The sequence below is a fragment of the Artibeus jamaicensis genome, unplaced genomic scaffold, assembly GCF_021234435.1.
Source record: "Artibeus jamaicensis isolate MK-2021 breed Jamaican fruit bat unplaced genomic scaffold, CSHL_Jam_final scaffold_612, whole genome shotgun sequence".
In the NCBI taxonomy this organism is placed as follows: Eukaryota; Metazoa; Chordata; class Mammalia; order Chiroptera; family Phyllostomidae; genus Artibeus; species Artibeus jamaicensis.
Window position 1 is genome coordinate 8,455,256 of NW_026522049.1, and position 24,649 is coordinate 8,479,904.

Consider the following 24,649-nt stretch of genomic DNA (forward strand, 5'->3'; position numbering starts at 1 on the left):
TTTGATAAGCAACGTCACTTTGGACAGGTTACGTCACTTCCCAGGGCCTCGTCTTTCTCCTCCACAAAATGGAAATAACCGTGCTCGCCTGGTACTGTGATGGTCACCTACACTGAGTCCAAACAGCTTAGAACGATGCCAGATTACAGCAAGCCACGGTCGTTAATATTTCATCTAGTATATTTAACTGTCCACATCCCCTCTGAGCTCTCCTACGTGGTCACCTTTCCACAGAAATTATTGGAAATTTGCTTCAGATACTGTTCTTTCCGAACTTCAGAGTGTCGCAGGGAATAAGGAAGAGAATTTGGCCAAACATCCACAACAAACTACATCTCGTAGTTCTCTCTCCTCACCCGTCATCTATCCATCATTAGCTAACGTGGGGTAGGGTTTTATCGTGAACCCCGAACGCGACTGTAGTCCCCCCTAAACTCAGTGAGTCTGGGTTCCGTTTGGGAAAAGCTGGTTTGAATTTTAGGTGAACCTCCTTCAACTCTTAAAAGAGCTGAAACAGGATTTATTGCTTCAGGTGGATACCAAATGAAATTGGGTCCGTTCATCGGAGTTTTGCTTTGGGTTTGTCATTTAAATGAGCTCCCATTTTATGCAGCCTTAATCCTTGTATTTATGGTTCTTCTGCCATTTTTACCTCCGTGGATTAAATAAATAAATAAATAAAATTGAAACTTGCTGTTTTGTATTTGAACAAATGGCAATATTAGAGACTGTACACATTTTGGTCTCAAGAGTAAATAAGGAAAATATACTTTTGGTAACACGTGCTCTCATGAGCTATTTTTGCAAGCATCCCCCCCCTTTATTTCATACTGTGTGTATTAGCCATGGAGCAAAGGATACTTAACAAATAAATGTTTCTTTCTGTCACCCTTTAAAGATCTACTGTGCCTCCTCTTTGAATCCAGTGAAACTGTGACTTGAAAATCAAATTTGTATCATTTAAGCTTTCTCCATTTTTGCATTTCTCCCCACAAGTCAGAAGCCCAGACTTAAAGCTAGCTAATTTTCTCAAATTATATGCTAGAGGTTGAGGGAGATTTAAGGCTAAATCTTTTATGTCAAAATGATAGGTTCCCAGTTTGTGATTGATGATCTCGGATATATAAGTGATATATGCCCATTAGATGAATGGGCCTTCTGGAATGAGAAGATTAGGCAAAAGTGAGCTTAGAGAAATTTCTAAATTCTGCATTGGCAGTGATATGGGCAACATGTCTCCTGTTTAATTATAAGACAAAATAATCTTAAATAACTTACATATGGAGATTAATATATCCATGAGCTCTAAAAAAAAGACCAGTTGGATTAAAAATTTTTTAAAAACATGCATTTTTTTACCCCAACAGGTAACCGAAAGCTTTGTAGTTATATTACTTTGAATATCTACTTTTTACTTTAACTAAACAAAGTTATTCTGGGATCATTTTTTTCTTAAGAAGTTGGCACTAAATAAAACTCCTCCTAAACAGTCCTGCTAGCTTTTCATAAATTGACCATATTTGATATTAGTTAGAAAAGTAACGTCTGAAAAGACAATCAAGTCAGGGGTTTTTTTTCTTTCTTTCTTTCTTTCTTCTTTTTCCAATCTCCAGTCTCCAAATGACTGGTCACAAAAATAAACTTTACAACATCTTTGCGAATCTCAAAGAACCCCGGTCAAGATTTTTTTTGGCTGAAAAAGAAAGCAGTTTTGATATTCCAAAATTTGGCTTCTCTTGGTCAATCCCCAGAAGAGGGAAATCAGCTAATGTTAGATGGCGATTTTAATTGATTCTGTAATCCAAGTTAGTCCTCCATCATGTATTAAAATATGATCAAACAGTAGGGGACTGGGCCCGGTGGGAGGGGGGATAGAAAGCTTCCAAAATAACTCCACATAGAAAAATCGAGCATTTCTTTTGGAGGCTTTTTCTGTTTCTAAATTAGAGAATGGAAAACATCACCCTGGAAAGTAGCGGTTGGTGCCGTCACGCCCACGTCGCGGTATCGACCACAAAAACAGTCCGCTTGACGTCTGAGTCCTGTCGGTCGGGCGTTCCAGGTGTCATCCTAGACAGCCAGCCGGCGGCTGACGGCGGACACACAGCGACACACAGCCTGTGACACTCACACAACCCACAACGCAGCGTGCACACGCGCATACGCACGCGCGCACACACACACAGACACACACAGGAGACCTGCCCGGGCCTCGCTGTGGGTGCCCGATAATTCTGGCATATTGTCAACCCTGGGAGGAATTTTAATCTACATGGTTCGAAAATAGGGGCCTTTTAAATATGCTGCATACAATTTGCGATGGTCATCTCGAAAATGCTGCTCCATTATCCTTTTCCATTTGGAATGAATGAGGCTAATTAATTTCAGGCCATACTTGGTGAGGTCAGCGCCAAACGGAGGGGTGCGGGCTAGACATTGCTAATCTCTTTCAGCTGAGAGTGATGAATTAAAGATGAAGGCTGCCTTTGCAGGCCTAATTTAGAATGTATATCAAAAAACCTACAGCAAATAATACTATCCCCTACAACAAAGGAAAACTTGCTCTCTCAGGCTCCTGTGAGCGGTGTTGATTTTAAAGACATTTTCAGCCCCCTTTGGAATTTCGGCTGTGGATGGGTGGACCATATCAAGAGAATCAAGCCATCCCTCACACATGTGAACCAAAAAAAGAAAAAATGGGATTAGAGGGAAGAGAGAAAGAAAACAGAAACAAAAGACAACAATCAGGGTTTGATCCCTTGTGTTTTAAAATTCCACCTACACATTGGACTTTTTTTTTTTCCTTCCCAGAGCTCCCACCCGGAAAATGATCCCAAATTAGCAATACCTATATTGGAGGCTCGAACACCCGGCTCTGCTGGGCCATTTGAAAGCAACATGCTAAATGAGGAAGCCTGTTGTTTTTAGAGCAGATATCCTAATGAGGCTTATTAGGTTTTTCCATGTCTCTATTTTGAAAGCCAATAGAGATTGACCAGGTAGATAATGTGATACCTTTTATTAAGCCAAGAAAGAAATTGTAATACAGATGCCTCCCGGCCAAAATGTTCTTATGCAAGCCAGTGCTAAGCCAACTTTCCAAGCTGTGCAAAGGGAGGTAACTCGCTGATCTAAATTCTAAAGAGGAGAGGAAATTAGTCATAATTTCTCCAAGATAACTACTACAAGTCCCTAAGGGTGGCAAAGAAAGGTGGTTCGCCCTGGGGACTAGAGAATACACCTTGCAAAAATTATTTCTGCACACCAACCGGGAGTACAGAAATCCCGACATTACTGCCATAATTCAGAAGTTCCAGCTGAAGGCTACCAGGGCTCCTGACTTTGTAAGCCAGTAGCCCTCATTAGAAAAAAGCTGCTTTGCATTAAAGCCAATCTACATGCTGAATCAATCTTTCATCCCTTTGATTGCTTCTGAAAATATTTATATTTCTTAATAATGCACATTTTGTCTCGCAAGTTCTGATTAAACCCAGACGGGGAGTCCCGGAGCTGGCGATGTATGTGGAAGGGGTGATTTACAGCAGGAAGGGGAAGGTAAAAAACACAGGTTTTTCCCATTGGGGAACCATTAGACAATATAAATCGAGCCATTTGGGTTATGTAAGCATCAGAAGAGGGCGGTAATAAATACAGATTGGAATATTAGTGTGGCCTAGTACAGGTTACAGAACATTCGGAGGACCGCGTGATTCCTCGCTGTGGTTTCGACTTGTTGGCCGGTTAGCTTAAGAGATTTTATGAAAGACTATGGTGGAAGAGACTTAGGAAGATGTTATATTACAACCTATAATAACCCTTACCAGGTATCATAACATAAACAGAGAAATAGTTATAATGTGAACATGATGAGATGATCTCAAGGAGAATAGTATGTCGGGGAGGAGGTATTTTGGGAGAATAGGGGTGGATTCTTGGTTTGGGGGCCAAGAGGAAAGTGGCTAGTTTCAACTTTGACCTCACGTTGGTCACCTGACCTCTCCGGACCTCGGGGTTTTCCTCTTGCTTTTTTACTAAGGGAGGTGGATTTTTTGGGGGGGGTGGGTAAATTTTATTTTCTGTGGTTTTTCTCCAGAGCCACAATTGACCAAAGCATCCATGGGCTCTGGAGGCAGAGAGAAAGCTAAGGAAGACTTCACCCAACACCCAGCGTCCCAAGGCTGGTCTCTGACGGGGAAGCCACACCTCCTCCAAGTGCCCACACAGTCACTTGTCCCTACTCGCCTCCTCCAAGATAGCTGCTGCCTCTCTGCGCCTTTCTTCTCCCCTCTCAGAGACCACGAGAGCAGGGAGCACCCCAAAGCTTCCTGAAACATCCACAGTTTCATGCGACCCAACTACCCAATTTTGGCGATTTAAAAAATAAACGCCAAAAGAGCTTGAGCCTGCAGCCTTGGTCACTGGGGAAGCTAGAATGTAAGCCCATGTCTCTGAACCAGAGTCCATTCTGCTGTGACAATCTGCCTCGGATTTTTAGATTCCCCGCACAGGTGGGATTTCTGGGGACCACTCAGTGCAATAGGAAGCAGATGTCCCACAGGATGGGGGGGCAGTGGCGTAGAATTCAGACTTCCAGGATTTGAATAAGGCGCCTGAAACTTGGTGGCAATGTTCGCTTCAGGCAAGTGCCTAAATTCAGGAGCCTCACTGGTTACTTTTTCCTCTTGAATAATGGACATAATAACAGTATGTACCCCAGAGAGTTGTATAGAGATTAAATAAAATTATATACATATTGATACTGATATTGACTTATATTTATATGTTTACACATCGACTTTATATATAAATAAATATGTCATATTTATTGATATTTATATGTTTATATATAAAGTTTATATATAAACGTATGCATATGTATGTGTACTGTAGTTCCGATATACAGTAAATGTTAGTTACTGTTAGTATTATCATCATCACCCTCGGGTTCATTTACCTAATGACCTGGAGTAGGAGCATCCGAAAAGAGCCCAGGAGACCTCCGTCCAAATTCTTACTGTGTCCCCATTACCTCCCTGGCCTCGGATAACCCTCTGAGCCTTGTTGGCAGCAACACGGGCATTCCGAATATTGGCCTGCGCGGGATTTCAGTAAAAACCACGTGAGTTAGGCCTGTGGGACATTTTTCTGAAACAGGTAGAGAGTCCTGTAAAAACACCAGGGTGGCCGGTCCATTGAAAGTCTTCTTCCTCCATGGAAAAGCCTCCGAATGCTTAGCGTGGACAGAAAGCAGGCGAGATAACGCCACTGTTTTGTTCCTCAAACCAACAGCCTTAGAAGGGAGATGTACGCAACACCGGGAAGCCAGAAAAAAAATCGATGCCCCTCCCTGCATATCCTTGTTTTCCTCTAATCCTATTCCACTGTTCTTCTGCCTGAACTTGCTGTTCTCTCAGCATTTTCTCTCAGCAGAGAATTAGATAACAATTGGATCCCAGGGACAGGGTTTAGAACAGGACAATGCAAACCTACTCTCTTCTTTTGCCTTCCCGGAAAGGATAGAAATATCTGCAAGTTCAGGGAACACATTCCATGCAATACTCCGCGGTGGCTTCTAAGAAGCCTGCCTTCCCTGGCTAAAATACCGTCACCCTTTGCCTTGACCAGTGAGCTGCCCATGGGCTGTGAACGTGCAAACATATTCATTCTGGAGTTATCATTTCGTTCAAGCCACAGGAGCACCCGGGGGGTGGGGGATTGTTTTCGGAGTGGGATTATTAAAGAGTTGGGGCCTCCAGGTGTATGTCTATTTTAAAAAGAAATTTTCCGATTGCAGATAACTTCTCAATTTGATTTAGTGTCGAATGATAGCGATGGGGGTTGATAAGTGAGCATTCATCGGTAATTCATCTTGGGCTGGTAGAAATTTACAGCAAAGCAGCGCCTTCCCACCAGTGACAAGCCCTATTAATCTTCTTCAGACACATTTCAATAGGTGTCCCCATCTGTGGCCACCATCTAAACACTCCGGCATCACCGGCGACTTGAAGACACCTTCATTTCGAGTTACACCGGTGAAAATGGGATCCTGGGTTGTACTCTTATTTTTTAACCTAATTCCCTCTCTTCATGCGATTGGCCTTTCTTGCCTGGATTTCCTGCTCGCGTGTACCATCATTTCCGAGGGAGAGAGCGCAAAGATTTGGTTTCTCAGAGATGCACAGTCTCTAAACCCCCTGTAAGGGTTTAGAGAAGGTCAACCACCAACAACTTCTGGGGAAATTAAAGTCGCTTAGATGCCAGGGCGGGCGGTCGCTGGCCTCTGGCTGCTTCGGTCTGTAGCCGGTAAAATCTGCCCAGATCAAGCCCACCAGGGCATTAGGGAAACGGGGAGGCTGTTAAAATCCATTTGAGTTCATATTCAGAGTGCAACTCATTACCTTCCGCGATGATGTGAATTTCAGCCCAGGGGGATGCTGGGAAAAAGAGGGCGGTGAAAAGGAAATCGCCCCCCCCGCCGTGTTTAAATAGCCAAACGCCACAGTGAATCTATTCGGTCCGTGGAACGAAACTCTGCGTCTGCTGGAGGCCCTCCCATGCAAGAAATAAATACGATAATTTGATTTAGGGATAGATTATTTTACTCAAATTGCGCCCCCCCACCACGACACACACACACACACACACACACACACACACACACGCAGCATGCTCTATCTGGCTGCCAGGTTAGTCTAGGTGAAAAATTCGGCGGGGGGGAGGTTCTTTTTCGGTGCCATTTTCAACCTCGTAATGGGTTTGGTCTCGCAAAGAAATAGGATTTGCACAGCGTTTTTCGTGTGGCCTTTAGAAATCTTTCCAAAGAGAAAAAACTCTGACACATTCCTGTTTTCGGAAAGGTTGGCCACATCTGTCTGTACAATGAGTGGGATTTTTAAACTTCACTGAACTTTTTTTTGTGCCCCTGTGTGATGTGAAATATAGATGTGTTACCAGTATCCTTTTCCTAGTGTGTGTATATATATATATATATACACAAGAGAGACATGCTAAAAAACGTTCCCCTCCCTCGTACAAATTATTTTTCCCAACGATCATTTGAGTTTGTTATGGATCTCCACAACCTTATTGTAGGTGGCAGGCTTAAATGTGCCATATTAATAACTTGTTATCCAAGACAAATTAACTCCTTATGTGTCAAAAGCACTCGGCACTGGATTATCTACAAGACAAGTATTTATTGAATAAACGTTGAGTCCAATTTCATTTTAATGTGACTGACTGTATGTTCCAGCCTCTTAGGCAAAGATAAAAACACTCAGACCTAACACGTTACCACGTTACACCTAACTTGTCTAGTCCCATTATGGCTCCCTGACTTAGAATATGGAAGGAAGGCTTTTCTGCCCGGTTTGGGGGGGGGGTGTTCTGCAGAGCAAGGGGAGAAGGTAGAGAAACGGCTGGCATTCAGCCTAAAGAGAAATCATTGAAACAAATTAATCCTATGCCGTTTAAATTGACACAGTAATCCATCATCAGAGAAGGCAAACTCTGAAAGCAATCTAGAATCTGCCCTGCTCTTTCACTGGCCCTTCAGGCACAAAGACAGATAGTAAAGAAAGGGGGGGGGGTAACAGAAAAGTTAGGGATGCCTTTGAAAAGAACCCGATTGGGTCTATCAGCTCTTCCTCCCCTACCTCTGCAAATCTCCTTTGGAAAGGAGAGCAGACCTTCCAACAGTTGATTTGGCCAAGCTGTTCTCTGCGTGGTAGGTTCCCTGCAACAGAAAGAAAGCTGTTCTCTGGGAGTCTGCCCCCTTCTCCAGGCTCCCAGGCTGCTGACAGGAGCTGAGCCACTGCCTGCCGCCTTTGAAAAGTAGACCCACTGGGACCTTTACAGAACCTTGCCCAGAAACTTAAACAGAAACTTTCCCCAAAGTGGTGAGGGCTTGGAGATTGGGGCTTGGTTTTAGTTTTGTTGTTGTTTTTTTTTGGGGGGGGGTTGCAAGAAGAAGGTGGGACCGAACCTTTTTTTTTCCCTCCTATAATCATCTTGTTTTGGACTTGATGCAAAAGCGTGCTACTCTAGTTTTTAAAGTAAAACTTGTGCAACATCCCTGAGAGCTATAAGGCAGGCCATTATACTCTGTGACTTTGCTGGGTCTTTTATTTTGGAGGCTTGTTTTTTCAAACCTTCTTCACTTCAAAGAGCCCGCGATGATATGTTGTTAAAACTTGCTTAGGATTCAAAAACTCTATATGAAACCGAAGCATCTCTCCTTGGTAGACAGTTAAGATAGAGAAAAACCCCTTATCAAGAACTCCACTGTGAGAACAAAGTACCTGTATTTTCAACAGCTGCAATCAAAGGCTCTTTTTTTACTTATTTAACATATATATAAATCATTATATATATATGTATATATACATATATCTATACACATATGTATATACATAATGATATTATTGTTTTTCTTTTTCTGGAGGCGGCTGGAGGATCTCACATCTTCATTATTTGCCTGGACATGCAAATTTAAACACAGGAATGAGTATTCTATTTCAGTGGAATAAAGCATTAATCTGCAGAGGCAAAACAATTTGAAAATCGCTTTTAAGCTCAAAAATTCACTCTGCGAACAATAGACAGTGTTCTACGACAAAAACCCAGATGCCTCGGTGCCAAAGTAAAGAAGGCAGAGGACAGGTCTATAAACCCTACTCAGCAGCCACCCTCTGTAAGTTTACCTGGGATAGAGTTTCTTCTAGTTTATTAAGAAAACTTTATATGTTCCTGTAACTTTAGAGTCAACATCACACCTCTTTTCTATAATTAGAATGTTTATTCACTGTTTTTTTTTTAAAGGGGAAGGAATCATTTGGGGCATAGTGGCGAATGCTTTTTAATGTTCCCAGGCATAAAAGACAAATTAAAGGAATTCACAGGATAAATAGGAAGAGAGTGAAAGGCTCCCCTATAAAATATTCATCCACAGCCAGCCAGTTGCAGCTTTAAGAGTTGTTAAGAAACAAGAATAGGTTTAGGTGTTTATGAGTGTGTTTGTTTTTTTTTTACAGAATCTGGGATGTTTAAAGAGTAGCTCTTCAATAACTAGACAGACAATGACACTTTCTGAACGAGATTTGCTTTGGGATTTGTTTTCAGCATAGAAACAATGTAGACTTCAGCAAAAGAGTCTATCTCTTTAGAAGCCATCAAAGTAAGCAAAATCATATTAGAAATCAATGAATAAATAAGCAAAGCCCATATCACTCCGAGGAGATTCTCAAGAAAAGCATCTTTTTTAAAGCACCCCCCTCTCTCCATTGAAATTTCACAATGCTGGCTTCTTTCAATGGCATCGGACATACATGCAAAATGAGAATGTGCAACAGAACTTTGGGAATCGATAAATAAGGTATCGCTATACATTCTGCAAAGGAACAAGGTCGCCTCATCTTTTTAACTTCTTCTCCCCGACATGTGACGGTGATGCAGTCCTCTCAAAAAACAGGCAGTGTGGCATTTTTCACTGAAGTCAATATTTCCTGCCTTTTATGTTTTCACTTTTGCTTTCAACTATTTTCACTGGTATCGTCTCAATCCATTTCCCTAGGTCAGGTCCATTGTGATCTCTGCAATAATTAATTGACTGATGAATTGTTGATTAATCTATTAAAAATCATAATGGACAAAGAGGAAAGGTGCCTTTCTCTATCCCATATTCAAAACAAATTTTAATAGTGTGTATTTTATTTAAATGTCACACTTTGTAAACTCTCAGACAAATACTTCTTTGGTCAAGAAGCTAGATATTATGTTCAGCACCCTCTTCTTAATTCTCCATAGAAGTCCTTTATTTTTGCTGTGTACCTTCAACAAAAGTCAGCCTTTTCAGAGGAGAAATGCAGTTTGTAATTAAATAATGTTATATTTTTTTAATTCATGCATAATGCTTCTCTGTTATGGCCGTGTGTCTGTCTTTGTCCATTGACTCACTTCCCTAGCCATATGCTTTATATCGAAACTAGGTTGTTGTTTTTTTTATCAGCCTTCTAAAAGCCAATCATCTTTAGATCCTTTTTCTCCTGAAATTCACCTGGAGTCTGTGGTGAAAGGAAATTAGATCAGGTAAACCCCCTCTGTTGTTCTGTTTGTACTTCTTTTCAGCACACTGGATACAGCTAATTAACAATATTAATTTATCTGGATATTTGCCTCATGAACACTTTCACATTTAAATGGCTAGCACCTGATACCATTCGATGAATGCCTTTTTTTTTTCTTTGACATGCCAGAAGTGAATTGTCATTCTCCCAATTTCATTACCAGCCTCTTTAGAAAGAGAAAACATAGAGAATCAGACCACCTTTCCTCCCTCTGTCTACTTCTCAATAAGAACTGATGTCCACATGGCTTTCGAACTTTCTCAGCAGGAGTTACCTTGCAGGGTAACATTAAAAGCCTGGACAGCCCGTATCAGCCTGAGCTAGATGGTCCACAAGCCCTTGGGCTATCATCTTTAGCCAGAGCCTGGTCCGCAATTCACTGGAAAGTAAAATAAACGCAGTAGCACGTTGCTGAATTTTGAAATAAATATGTTAGGCAAAGGATGCTCACCTTTTGTTGAAATGCCCTGCCAAAGCTACCACAGTGCAAATGGACATTTTTCCCTTTGAAGCGTCTCTCTAGGAGCCTGTAAGGCACAATAGCTTTGCTATTACTGAGTGGCTTCAGTTTGGATTTCAACAAGAGTGATTCCAAGGAGCTCATTCAAAACTCTTTTTTGCCCGGCTTTCTGCCAGATCTCCAGCTCGAACCCTTGAGTGACAGCCTCTATCTAGTGCTGGAGTAGATCAACATTGCATCCATCATGGAGCTTCTAATACCGTAAGGATATATATATATATATATATATATATATATATATATATATATATACACACACATGTACATACATGTATATATGTATAGGTACAGATACATACACACACGCAAGCTCCCACATTCCCATGCACATCATATAACTACCAATTATAAGGCCACCAGGTCTGAATACATTTTCCTCATGTCACCTAGATGTTATGGCTATAAGTTGCCCACTGACAAGATTCTAAATTAGCTGAAATGAAAGAAGGTAAACTAGATACTGGTTTGGGGGCATCCATGGTAGAAATATTGTTAAAGTGAACTGTGTGGCCAGTTACATGGAAGAAGATCTTTAAGTACATCATGTTTTCTTCTAGTCCCCAAAGTCCATCTCCAAGAAGTGAGCTGCCTTGAGGGAATGAGACTCTAGTCTTTCCAAATGCAAAACTGCTTTCAAAGGAAGGGTGGGAGGTGGGGAGAGAGAGCCAGTGAAGGGCAGAGAACTCTAAAATCCTTCAACTAGAGTGGATCTCCCTCCCTCCCTCTCTTTCCTTCCCTCTCCCTCTTCCTTCTTTCTTTCTTTCCTTCCTTCCTTTTTTTTTTTTTTTCCTACAGCCCCTTTGGTATATTAGTGTAGTTAAACTTCACTGGCCAAGAAGGAGAAGGGTTAATGGAGACCCGCTCCTGACAGCATCCTGGGTCAGCGGAGGTGCCCGCGGCTGGAGCTTCCATAGCCAGACATGGAAGGTGACTGAGGAAGGGACTCAGCACCAATCGCCTTACACCTGAACAGACCACTCCAATCCACTGGGATTCCTTTTTTTTTTTTTCTTTAATTCTCCCTTCTGGAAAACGATTAATTGGCGCTGCAGTCATTTCCTGTTACACGGTGGAGCCTGGCAGGGCAGCCTGAACTGAATTCCTCCAGCTGCCAAGAAAATCGAGCAACTGGGGGTGTGGGGAGACCAGATAGATGGGTGGATAGAGAGATAACCAAGCTGTCAGGGTCTCCCGGGAGAGCAGATTTTTAGGAAAGAGTCGGGAGCAGAAGAAAAGAAAAGAAAAAAAGATTCTCCTTTCTTCACTTTGCGCCCCTCCTTACCCCTCGAAATTAGCGCCTTCTTGATTCTTTACAGCTGCTTTGAACCCCAGGGTTTGTCCACAGTAGCAAGCAAGACTCCCACTTCCAGAAATGCAAAGCCAGTTTCGTGGCAGGGACTTTACTCCTTGAGTTTGGAGAGCAAACTCCCTCCGAAGCCTTGCTAACCTCAGCAAACCTTGCTGCCTTTCCAGGCTCCTGCACCCAGCCTTGGGGCCCCAGACCGACTGCCCTCGCTGGAGTGTAACTTTCATACCCCCCTTCCCCCCGAAGCTAGATTACCACCCTGGAGAGAATGAAGGCGTCCTGGGGGCTTTGCTGGTGTGCGGCACGCTACCTCCACCTTCCTCCTCCGCCCCACACGGCTTCCACCTGCCCAGGAGCCGCGAACCTGGAATCCACTGGCCCTGCGGTCCCCAGCGGGTTCCGCCACCCCGCGGCCGTTCTGGACACGGGGTGGGTGTCAGGGAGAAGCAGCTAGCCAAGCTGAGCTACTTCTTCCTCTGTAGAAGTATTCCAGGAGATGAAGGACTGGGGTGAATCAGACAGAAAGTTCGAGGATGCTGCGAGCCTCGGTGGGGGCTGGGGGGAATACAGGCGTTTGGGCCACAATTTTACTCCTGAAGGCAGCTCAGAAAGACCGCGAGGGGGGAGAAACTTCCAGTGTCCCCGGCCGGGCCTGCGGTCCACTCTGGTGGCCACCTGGCCGCTGCCCCTCACGGCGTGGAGACTTTGGATCCCAAGCCCTCAGCCGCCGCAGCCCGCGCAGCCCCCAGCCGGCCGGTGCGGGCTCCCTGCCCCTCGGTGAGCCCCGGCGTCGCCCGTCGAGGAGAGAGGGACACGGGCCTGCGCCCGGGAGCTCCCTGGCGGCGGTCGGGCCGCCCCCTTCGAGGCTCGCTCCCCCCTTTCAGCCTCGCCAAATCCCTGAAAGCCCCGGCCCACTTCGTCACCCCGGGGGCTTCTAATCACCCGGTATCGATTTCCCTAACTCTTTTCATCCAGTTGAAGACACATCTTAAAACACTCCAGCCCGGAGTGTGCTCTGGGCTTTATCCACACTAATAAAATGATTTACCCTTCTCTCTGCGCTCTCCGCACAGAGGAAAATCGTTCGGGCCCCGGCTATTTGTGTGTGATCAGTAAATATTTAGTGCGGTGACATCCTCAGCTAGGCTTCGGATCGATTCGGGGCCCACCGGGAGGTGCGCAGGGTCCGGGCGGGGCCGCGCCGGGCCCGCCAAGGGGGCTCCTCCCTCCCTCGCCGCCGGCCGCTGATTTACGGCCTCCGCAACCAGCAAAGGCGGGGGCAGGGGGGGCGGCGAAAGCGCGCCTGGAAAATTGGCTTTCCAACCTTTTTACTCTTGACATTCAGCCGCCTCCCCAGGCTCTAATTCTCGCCCCCTACTCTCCCCATCCCGCCCCCGACCCAGACGTCTTGTGCGCCCCGCGCGCCCTAGGTGCAGCGGCGCGCTGCGCTCTCGCCCCCGAGGCCCCGGGACCACCTATCACAGCCCTGCGCGGAGACACGAGGAGGCCCAGGCCCCTTGCTCTGGGGGTCGCAGCCCTCGGGCCAGATGCACTCCGCCCGCCCACCCCACAGAGGGCGGAGAGGGGGTGGAGAAGCCCGGAGCCGAATTCGCCGAACGCGGTGCTAGTCTCCTCGCTACCTTCTTGCGGGCCCTCGTCATTCCCCCACTTCTGCGGCTGGGCCTCTACGCCCCTCGGGCCGGTGGTGGCGTCGGGTGGGAACTTTACTTGGCCGGCCGAGAACCTTCCGTTTCCTTAAAAGCAAAAAAGCGCACAGCCTGGCAGGGTTGAAAGGGAGCCTCCAACCCTGATCTTGGTTTCCGGAGGTTTGCGGCCACGACAGGGGCAGTGTCTGTGCCCCTCCGGTCCTCCCGGCCTCCCCCGGGCGCGCACTCTTTCCTTACAGCAGGGCCGCGCCCTGAACCTACACACCGAGCAAAGGGCCTGACCTAGAGTGGGGCACAGCGCTCCCTCGCCACCTCCTACGGGCCCCGCCACCTGGGACCGGTACATTGTCCGAGCAGAAGGGTATGAGCGATACTAACCGCCTGGTCTCCACCGCTCTCCTTCCGCCAGAGACGCGGGCCTTGGGGGCTCCGACACTGTCGCCTGAGGCCCGGGCCTCTGCGACTCCCCGGGGCCCGGTGAAGGTGAGCGACTTTGCTGGGTCCACTCTCCCCTCCCGGACGCTGGCGCCCTCTCCTTTGTCTTACACCTGATTTTCTAAGCCGCCTTATCTGCAGACTATATCTTTATACTAATGCATACTTAATTGGCCCGTCTTGACTGTCCATATAAAACAATTTAATTAGGGTGCTTTCTTGCTTTGGAGAGCAAAGGGGAAAAAAAAATCTGCCCAGTGCTCATTGTGGTTAGCACCAACACAGGCAGAAAATGTAGCACAAGTTTTTGGTTGAAAGAGCACCTCCGTGCCCATTGAAGGGCGTTGATCCGAAAAGACAGAAAGGACAAGTAAAATCGATTTGAAGCGACCCTCTCTGTCCCTTTCACACCATTCAGAAACTCCATTCCTTCTAAGACAAAGACCAGTGCCTTGGGAATTCTCCGGGAGAAAGAGGACTCCAGCCCCACAAGCCTAGGGCACTTTTTAAAAATCCTCCATATCGCACTTAACACCGCTGTCGGGTGCTGTGTCCCCCCCCCCACCACCACCGTGCAGGTTTCCCAGGCGCCCCCTCCGGAGCGCCAGGCTGGGTGGGTGCCTGACCCCCTACGCCTCCCTGCGCCAGGCCTTCCGGCCAGACCAGCCTTTTAGGGTTAGTGCAGCCCTCACCTTTGACCCCCAGGATCGCCGTGGCTGCCAGAGGGTGCAGAGTCCCTCTCGGGCCGAAGTTAAAAGAAAACAAAGCAAACATATATATTCCTGGGCTCCCGACCCCAGGGAAACCGGTTCTGGTTCCGCCCGCCTGCACGCAGTAACCACCTCTGCCCTCAACTTTATTTTCTTCTTTCTGCCATGAACTGCCCTCGCCACCTCGAAAGGAGGGGGAGTGGAGTTGTCAGGGCGGCGTGTCGCCGGGGTGCAGGGGGTGTCCTCCATTAGGGACTCGAATGCCAGGTTATTCGACAGGCGCCCGGGCTGGGGGAGGCGGTCATCGATCAGACCTGGCTGGAAAGGGAGGAGGGAGAAGAGGGGAGGGGGGAGGGGATGGGAGGGGAGAGGCTGCGCTGCGATCACCTTCACCTGCCCCGAGCCCGGCCCCCCTGTTCAACCATCCCTCGACCTTCTGCTGGGGTTACAGGGGGCGGGGGCGAAAAGGAGGGGGCACCCCCCCTCGGTTACACAAGTGGCCTCCTTCTCGGCGAGAATGAGTTCACCACCCAGGAGCCTCGCCATACCATCCACTCGGTGGAACCAATGGGACAAACCGCAAGGAAAAACTTCTGGAGCCCATATTTATGGTATTAATGAATAGTTAAAAAAAGATTTACACTTCTTATGATCAATATTCTGAGTTATTTCCCTCAAAGTATATAATTACAGTGTCTTCAGAGTTTTCATCATTGTTTTTGAGGTGGCAAAACCATTTGTAATTTTCATTAGCCAGTAAACATGTAATTAACATTCAGCACTGTGTTTAACTTAATTCCTGTTTAAGGCGAGGACAAGAAGCAGTCGGAGAGCTTTAGTTCCGTTTGTCAAGTCTGACACACATCTTACCATCCACTTCCCTAAAATAAAAGATCCGTGTTTCCCCATTATTCTTCTCTTAAAACAAAACAAAAAAAAATCCATTAGTTAAAACTGTATTGAACGGCGAGACGTAGCGTACTTTATTCTCATTTTCTCCAGTTACTGGGGTCTTGCTTCCTTTATTCATTTTTGGAAGGTGGGGGGAAGGGAGAAGGTAAATTAAGCATTCATTATCTGCTGGCAGGAAGTGGGGAACCCCTCCCCCCCAAAAGGAACAGGTTTCCTCTTTAGGAAAGTTCTAGAATGGGGACTGGGTATGCTGGGGGTGGGGGGGGCACACAGACCTGCAGGGGAGAGGGGAAAAATCACTTGGGGGAACTTGAGTGAAAAGTAGGGGGGGGAGGGAATTCCAGCGGATTCCCAGGAAAAGCGTTGCTCTTCTATTTCAGGATCTAACTCTGCTCCAGGGTGAGGGCGAGCCGGCCTGCTTTTCCCCCTCCTCTCACACCTCTGCTTCTTCCCTACTTGCTTCAGGATTTAGCCTCCATCCCTCTCGACCCCAAACAGTGGAATCTGGCTGTGCCTCGGGTCTTCCTGCCCCGCCGCAGCCTGGCCTCGTTGGCGCTTTTCTGCTGAGGCTGAGTCGCTCGCTCCAGCCTCCGACTAAACTCATTAAGTTGGGAGGGTTTTCTTTTTTTTTTCCCCCCCCAATTGGACGGGTGTTTTTAAAGTCTCGTCTTTCCAGCCCCAAACAAGGTGTAACAACGGCCCTCTTCCTTCTAAGGAATGAGATGAGAGACAAGGATCACTCCAGACATCTTCTACCTACGGTTTGGGTTTTTTTTTTTTTTTTTTTTTTTTTTTTTCTTAAAGGCGAGGCTTGCATTCCTCAGCAGCTATGGGGAAGCTCTCTGAAACCTCCTCTCTCTAAAGTTAGCTCGCAGGCTCTTCCAAGGCTGAGAGCACCAGTTACATGGAGAAGCCCTTCCTTCAGGTGGAAGAGCTCTCCCTTCACCTTGCCTCCGGTTCCCTCCTGCAGGCTAGAGCTCACTTTCTATCAGTTTGCACAATCGCTTAGGCAAACACGGAGGAAGAGAGTCTCTAATTATCAAAGACACATCTTTTCAGGGGTCCAACAAAGCGCTTATTTCACCCGCCAAACTAAAGGAGAGTTACTCCAGTTTTTAGCAGGAAGATGCAAGCGATTTGGGACCTTGAACAAGGCAAATATGGTTTTGGTATGTTCGCTTACAGTATATATATATATATTTTTTGCTCGCTCTCTCTTCTTCTCTCTCTCACTTTCCTCCTTATGCTGTGTGGGGTTGGGGATGACTTGGGGTTTTTCAGAAAATCGGGTTGCTAACGTGTATGAAATGCCTGGGACTGTGGTTTAAGGGGTTCCGGGAAGGGGGGGGGGACAGTCAATTCAATGCATTGCCATATTTTATTACATGTGTGTGGTGGAGGGGGGTGGGGGGTGGAATACAGTTGCGAAGCTGCCAAAATATGATTAAACCGGAGCGTAAAGACTGCCTCCCCTCTCCTCGTCCTGTCTGGTCAAACTCATTGCCTCCGGTCGAGCAAACTGCAAGGCAGTCCTCTAAGCGTGTTTTTCCAAGCAATAGATGACTCGGGTTTTCTAGCAAAGGGGCGGCTCGGCTCGCACTAAGTATCAGAATTTACTGTTAGGTTGGCCGCTGAGCTGTGTTTTGCAACCTTGTGCAGCTGACAGCCAGCCGTGCAGGGAGGGAGGCGAGCTGTGCCCGGCGCCTCGGCCGCGGCTCGGGGAGGCGAGCGCTCGGCTAAGCTAGGAGGAAGGTGGGGGACGATCGCGACGGAGAAGGGTACTCACCATCCGGCGGGGTGGTGGAGCCGGCGTGCGGATTTCAGGCAAACGTTTACCTTTTGGCTGTCTATTGCAACCGCGGCGGGCGGACTTAAGGAGCAATTCTGGGCTCCGTCCAGAACGTTCAAGGAACGGGTCCTCATTTTTAAAAAGCCAGCGAGAGAGAAGACAGAGACAGAGAAAGAAAGGGAGAGGAGGGGGTGCGAGGGACGCACATAAACCCAGTTCAGGGTTGGGGGGGGGCGGATATCATCACCTCTCTGCCAGTGACTCGGGAAACGCAAAAGGTGGCGAGATCCAAGTCCGGTCCAAGCAAGCCAGAGCCAATTAATTTTAAATCCTGGGCAATTATTCAGATTTAAATGTACAGAAGTTTCATTCTCCTACGCCTACGTGAACCTAAAGTCGTTTCCCTTTAAGAGCTCCTTTTCTTTTAAAGTTGAATTTTAGGCAGCGAAGACTCTTACACTAGGGGGCAGACAGATACTGTACTTGCTCCAATCCCAAGCAATTTTTTCCCTCCCAGCATATGCTCTGATTTAGCACTGTAAATTTTTCAGAGGACCCAACTCTGACAGCCCCTGGTGATTTTCAAAGTACCACAAGCCAGTGGTTAAAAATTGCATTGACTTGGAAGTTCACAGGGATACAATGGAAGGCCCTTTTCCTATTCATAGGGCTCCAGTGTGGGGGAAGAGAAAAACACACACGGACTAGATTGAGGGGAAGGAGGAATTCAATGAGTCCTGGTGGACAGAACTGGTTTCCACTGAGTTCAGAGTTAAACTCGGCGTTTGCTGGGGTCTGTATTCATATCGCGGTTTAATCTGTGAGGAATTACTGCCGTCAGACCCCCTTCTGTAATGAAATCATATTCCTGGGTGGGCTTTCTTTTCTTCTCTTTTGATTCCCGGAGTAAGACAAATGTTTTTCCAACTTTCTCCCGGCCAAATCAAAGCTTGCCATTCTTCTCATTAAAATAAATTTACATCTGCAATAAAAGCCTGGGCTGAATTTTTTTTTAATGCTAACAATATATTGATATTTATTGGTTAATCTTAGAGCTATTTTATCTCAGGGAAATGAGCATCTCTCGAGAAGACATTTAAAAATATTTTCCTTTTTCACCCCCCCCTTCTCAGTCTGCAGTCCTCCTATGTAGTAAAATTAATTGCAATTAATACTTTTTTGGTGCTTTGAAATCATCTGCATATCTATGAATAGTGCCCAAATACAGAGTGAAACGCTTCTGGCTTCATGGCAGCCCTGAGGTTGTGCCCCTAGCGAGCTCCCAGTCTTGTTGGAGATGGTTGGGAAATTCTTCTCTTAAATCTGAGGCCAGCAAAGGAGACATCAAATACCAAACAGCTCTCAGTGGGCTTGGGAAGCTCTTCCTCCTCAAAATTTTCCCACTGCTTGTTTGTTAAAGATGATCTTGCTATGAACATGTCTGTACAACAGGCAAAATGAAGATTTCCCTAAAATCAATGATCCCATCTTCTATTCGGTGGAGATGGACATGCCCCTCAGATTTCCTATTTCAACCCCAGCCCCACCAATCTCTGCTGAGTTGGCCCCCAATCTACTGACATTTATGGCACTGGGCAATTTCTCGAATCATAGAGGTTGAGGGGGCGGGGAGAGAATCCTTCCCTGAGATAATTTCTTTTCCATGCTTCTTGTTCTCTTTAGAAGAAAGTTATATTGTGCCTCTAATCAACCTGAAATTCTCAGCCTGGCTTCACTCTGTGGCAAAATCTCATTACACACCAGGTTTATGATAGTTCAGTGTCCACTATAGGTTGGGTATATTTTGGGTTTTTTTTTTTTTACAATTTTCAAATAATCCCAGCACCTGCAGCTTTCATGAAATACGTGATTTCAGCAGAGAAAGGGTGAGAGCTCAGAGGGGCTCAGAAATGAAGTGGAAAGAGGGCTTGTTTTCCATTCACTAAAAACTAACCCTTATCTGCCTACAGTTCCATCTATTCCGTACCTTGTGTTCCGCCTGTGTGTACACAGGCTACTGAACGCAAAATGCAATCGACACTTGTCAGTTTTACGTGTGGTTTATTTTTCTTTTAAAAATCCTTCAGCTCCTTGATTTTTTGAGCTATCAAAGGTGCTTTCTTGTGGTTGTTCATTACTATTTATATGCGTTCCCATTTCCTGCAGCTCGGCGTGTTTTGTGTAAAATATTTTAATTGTTCATAAACCTGGTTGGCTTACCAGTTTACAGGGGTTTTCGGCACAAAGTGTGTATGACGGAGACACAATGTTCTTCTGTGGATGTGGAATAATCATAATCCACTAACTTGTACTAATCAAAAAGAAAGGTTACTGTGTTGGAATACAGTGTGTTCTGGTGGCGTGGGGCGAGGTGGCAATTTTAGATGTTTGATGTTTTAAAGCCATTGCCCTAGAATTTAGAGACACAACCTGTAACCGTCTGGGTGATTTTAGCCCATGGAGCAGAATGGCAGAGACCATGAAGTTGATCTTGTTGTACTGGATTTCTTCTTGGGGTAGACTGGGGCTGGTGTGTGGTTCTTGTGAGCTGCGGTGTTATTATTCCCCATTTGGGGCAGAATCTCTGGGTGTATTTCAGTGACCGTACGACTGCTTTAAGGACCTCTGAGGAACAATGGAGCCCGTCCTGAACTGTTGTATGACCTAGAAGCACAGTCGCTGACGTCTTTGTCTGGGTACATTGACGAATGTGCACCTCATACGTGTACATGTACATGTGTGTGCAGAGGGTGTGCACAGGGGCGACCGGGAGACTGCCTCTGCTCGCCCATCAGCGGGCAGACAGGTCTTTCCCTTCTCGCCACGCCTGGGTGGGTGGCAGAATGTTGGCTTTGGAGTTAGCCAAAACCGACGAGAGAGGATAAAGTTAAGGAAAATTTATTTCAGTTGCGTCATGACAATGAGATGAAGTCTATTTCTGCTTCTCAACATCCGAGATGCTTTATGTGAGCAATTAAAATGTCAGGCCACATACCTGTGAAATGTTAACCCTACAAGGAAAAGACAGGCTCTGATCAGTTTTTTCCCTCTTAATTAAAAAAAAAAAAAGGAAAAAAGAAAAAGTCACCAAACCAAGAAAGTGATCAGAGGTGATTAAGAAAAAGGTCTCCCTCGCCCGGATTTGGCCCAGTCTTTCGTTTGGAAATTGCCCGCAGGGTCGGTCGGCGGCCCGGTCCCGCCCCCCACCCGCCATCCCTCTGGAGCAGAGCGGGGAACTTTTCTCTTTCTCCGGCGACGCGGGCACGAAGATGCGCCGGGAGTCCCGGGTGGTGCGCGCGCCGCGGGTTTCGTGGCTTCGCCAAGTTGCGAGCGGCGAAGTCCTCGATTCCATCCCGAGCCTCTCGCGGAGCCTTTAAGAAGCGTTTTGTGTGCGCGCCGCGCTCCTCTCCCCGCTGGGGCGGAAACCTCGGGTGCGGGGTGCGCGGTGCGCAGAGCGCGGGAGCTGCGCGCCCGGGGCGCCCGAGGCCGATCCCTCAGCTCGGCGGCCGCGGGGACACGGCCGCCCCCTCCCCGTCCCCACCCCCCCCCACCCCGCCCCGCGCCCTGAGCGCGCCCGGAGCAGCGGCCGAGACGACGCTCGCGCTAGGACCGAGCTGCGCCCGCGGCCGCCATGGCGGGGCCGCCGCGCTCCGGCCAATGACGGCGAGGGGGCGGTGCGCGCGCGCCTGGCCAGGCCAACCCCGGCTGCTGCCTTATAAGGCGCGCCGTCGCCATGGCAACGTGCGCTAAGTTGCAGCAGTCGTGTCAAAGTTCACTATATAGAGAGCTCAGTGAGCTGATCGCGGAGAAGCCACTTCTGCCAGCCCCGGCGCCTATAAATCGCATTCCCTCCCGCGCCCCCCTTTTTAGCATATTTGATCACTTTGATTCTCTGTTCTTTTCTCTCCGCGGTGTGTGTGTGCGTGCGCGCGTGTGTGTTTTCTTCTCCTCCTCCTCCTCTCCCCGAGTTGCCTCCTTCCTCCGGGTGCCGTGCTGCCTTTTTTTCCCTCTTTCATTCTTTCTCTCCGTCTTTTTCTCCCCGCTCTGCGCACGAAGGATGTGCTTCTAGGTGGTGATCTGCCCTCCTCTCCCTCTTTTATCATTTCTCCCCCGCCGCCGGCGAGTTGACTCTTTCCCTATGTGTGTGAGGCGGCGGCGGCAGCAGCAGCAGCAGCGGCTCCGGCGGCGGCAGCAGCGGCAGCAGCGGCTTCAGCGGCGGCGGCGGCGCTAGACGCGGCGGCTCCGGGCCCGACCCGGCGGCTTCGGCGGCGGCGGCTCCGGCAGCGGCGGCGGCGGCGGCCCGGGCGGCCCGCAGGGATCGTCCAGCGGCCTCCATCCGGCGCGAGCGGGCGGGCGGCGGCGGCGGCCGGAGCGAGCGAGCCAGGCGCGCGCCGGGCGCCCAGGGCAGGCGGCGCCGGCGGCCCAGCGCCAGGACGACGCCGCGCAGCGCCGGACGCGGACCACTTTCATGCTGATTCCCCCGGACCCGGGCAGCGCTCCGGCCACTCCGCGGGCCGCCGGCCTCCGCCCCGGCCTGCCTGGCTCCCTGGGCGCGCCGGCGACCGGCGCCTCCGCTCTCCCGGTCCTCCCGATTTCGATGGCTTTCCTGAATGGCTGACTGTGGGCTGCCCTGGACTTGGCCCCCGGACAGTCGCCTCTCCTCCTTCTCTTCCTCCTCCTTCTCCTCCTCCTCCTCCAACTCCTCGGCACACCAGCTCTGAGAGCGAGAGAGTGAACGAGAGAGGGAGGGAGAGAGTGAGAGCGAGCGAGATCTTTGGAGAGATTTTTTTTTTTTTTTGCCTCCTACTTCTGTCTTGAAGCCAGACAATCGACTTGCAGCTCTCCCTCCCCTCCCTCTCTCTCTCCACGTTCTGCTCCCACTCGCTCTCCCCCTGCCCTTCCCCGCCCCTCCCGGCGGAAAGCCCCCCGAAACCAACAAAGCTGAGCCGAGGGACACAAACAAAACAAACACACCGGGCCCGACAAGCCATCGACAAAACTTTGCAAAAGCAGAAACAAAAAAGGAAAAAACTAAGCAACCTCAACCAGCCAGCCCCCGAGCCACCCGGGGCGCCCTCCCGCGCCCTCTCGCACCCTCGCACACACAAAAGGCGGCGCACCGGAGCCCGCGACCCGGGAGCCGCCGCCGCCGCCGCCGCCCGCAGCCAGGGGAGCAGGAAGTCCGGACGAGGCCCCCATAGATATGGCAATGGTAGTCAGCACGTGGCGCGACCCCCAGGACGAGGTGCCCGGCTCGCAGGGCAGCCAGGCCTCGCAGGCGCCTCCGGTGCCCGGCCCACCGCCCGGCGCCCCGCACACGCCTCAGACGCCCGGCCAAGGGGGCCCTGCCAGCACCCCGGCCCAGACGGCGGCCGGCGGCCAGGGCGGCCCCGGCGGCGACAAGCAGCAGCAGCAGCAGCACATCGAGTGCGTGGTGTGCGGGGACAAGTCGAGCGGCAAGCACTACGGCCAGTTCACGTGCGAGGGCTGCAAGAGCTTCTTCAAGCGCAGTGTGCGGAGGAACCTGAGCTACACGTGCCGCGCCAACCGGAACTGTCCCATCGACCAGCACCACCGCAACCAGTGCCAGTACTGTCGCCTCAAAAAGTGCCTCAAAGTGGGCATGAGACGGGAAGGTATCGGCCTCTCATTTCTCCCCCCTCGCCTGGGGTCCCGGGGCCCTGGGGGCGTTTGGCTAGCCTGCTCTGGGTAAGGACCCTGGACCCCTTGCTCGGCTCTTCCACTGCAGCTCCAAAGGGGGTTGATGCTAGAAGCAAGTTCAGCACTGGAACCCAGAGCCCCCAGGCGCGCATGCTTTGGCCGACTGATCTCCTCCACTTTCTCTCTGGGCCGGTTTCATGTTCTTTGCGTGGATTGCGAGTTCATTCGAGTTCGCCTTTCTGCCAGGGCTGGGGTGGTGTTTGCTGCCGTTGTTGTTTTAAAGCCTGGTTTACTTCTCTCTCTGTCTCCTCTCAGTTTCCCTCTCTCTCCTGGTTTTCCCTGCATGTTCAACATATGTCCCTCCTCCCCACCTCTCCCCAGCCCCCACCCTCTCAAAAAAAAATCAACCTGAGATTGTACTTTTGTACAGGAGGTTCAAATTACAAATGGCAATTTTATGCACTTCGCCGTATTAACGCTACCGCCCGGGCTGCGCTCATGTGACCCTCCGTGGATTAACATTCTGCTAAAAAAAAAAAATTCCTCTGTTTCCCTTTTTCCTTTCACTTTTGAAAGGAGGAGAGTGCGGTAGGGAGTAGGGCGAGGGTGGGCGAGGGCCCTCGGCGGCTGCTTTCGCCCTGCGCGAGTTGGGTCTTTGTGATCGAAAATTCGCCGAGCACCGCGAGCCGGGCTCGGCCAATGGCGCGCCGGGCGCGGGCTCCGGGTTGGAACGAGCGATCGCAGGGCTTTCTTTGTGTTCCTGGGAGCGCGGATGTCCCCGGCCAGCGTCAGATCAGAGCCCCAGCCCGAGCCTCGCCGGCTCTCCCCGGCCCTCCCGGGCCCTGCGCGGGCTGCGCCGGCCGCTTGCTCCCCGGCTTCCTCTCGCCACGGCCCGCCTCTCTCTCTCTCCGCCCTCTCCCTCTGTCTTCCTCTCTGCGAGCACACTGATCGGGCTGCCGCCAGACGTCAGCGATCCGCTCGTTTCTGCCCGAAAGACCCCCGCCGGACTGGGCCCGGGGCTTGGGCCAGGGCCGGGGCTGCAGGCTTTGGGGGAGAGGCGTTCCGGGGCGGCCACAGGCCGTCTGGGGTGAACCCTTGTGTCTTTTGCAAAAGCATCTCTCCCTCCCCACCCCCAGACTCGCCCCTCCCGCTCCCTCTCCTCCAATCAATAAGAAATATCAGCTGTTTAGCAGTAAAGAAGAAAGATGCCCCCAGAATGCTCCATCCCGCCCACCGCGCCGGGGACCCCGAGGCAAAGTGGCCAATTCTGGGTGCTCGGCGGCCCAGCCCCGAGCGGGCCTCCGAGGCAAGTGCGCCGCTGTGGCCGCCAGACTTGGCCTGGGTGGTGGTTGGAGAGAACCGCTGCGGGGGCTCCCGGCGACTCCCGGGGCTGTGGCCCGGGTGCACTCGTCGGAGGGGCAAGCCTGCCTGTTCTCGCGCGGTGCGGGGTCTGGGTCAGGTGGGGGTCGGGCTGGGTCAGGCCCTGCCAGGGGCGCTGGGGACCAAGGCTGGCCATTAACTAAGA

The 24,649-nt window shown here is 49.5% G+C and overlaps 1 protein-coding gene and 1 long non-coding RNA gene across 12 annotated transcripts in view; one reads left to right on the forward strand and one right to left on the reverse strand.

The window, feature by feature from the left end:
- LOC119049133 (uncharacterized) overlaps positions 1-17,871 on the reverse strand; it is a 124,471-nt gene extending 106,600 nt beyond the window's left edge. For 7 of the 8 annotated variants that reach the window (XR_008390408.1, XR_008390407.1, XR_008390405.1 and 4 more), the window contains exon 1: positions 17,461-17,703. This is a non-coding gene — a long non-coding RNA (uncharacterized LOC119049133). The other variant, XR_008390403.1, reaches the window with a different exon arrangement.
- NR2F2 (nuclear receptor subfamily 2 group F member 2) overlaps positions 1-24,649 on the forward strand; it is a 91,704-nt gene that overhangs the window by 62,712 nt on the left and 4,343 nt on the right. The window contains exon 1 of one of the 4 annotated variants that reach the window (XM_037145093.2): positions 16,507-16,843. The exons of 1 other annotated variant lie outside the window; for it this stretch is intronic. In XM_037145093.2, coding sequence (XP_037000988.1) covers positions 16,801-16,843 — 43 coding nt within the window. In that variant the 5' untranslated portion in view covers positions 16,507-16,800. Of the gene's footprint in view, positions 1-16,506; positions 16,844-22,087; positions 23,100-24,130; positions 24,431-24,649 lie in introns of those variants that run through there. 2 more of the 4 variants (XM_037145092.2, XM_037145091.2) reach the window with 2 other exon arrangements.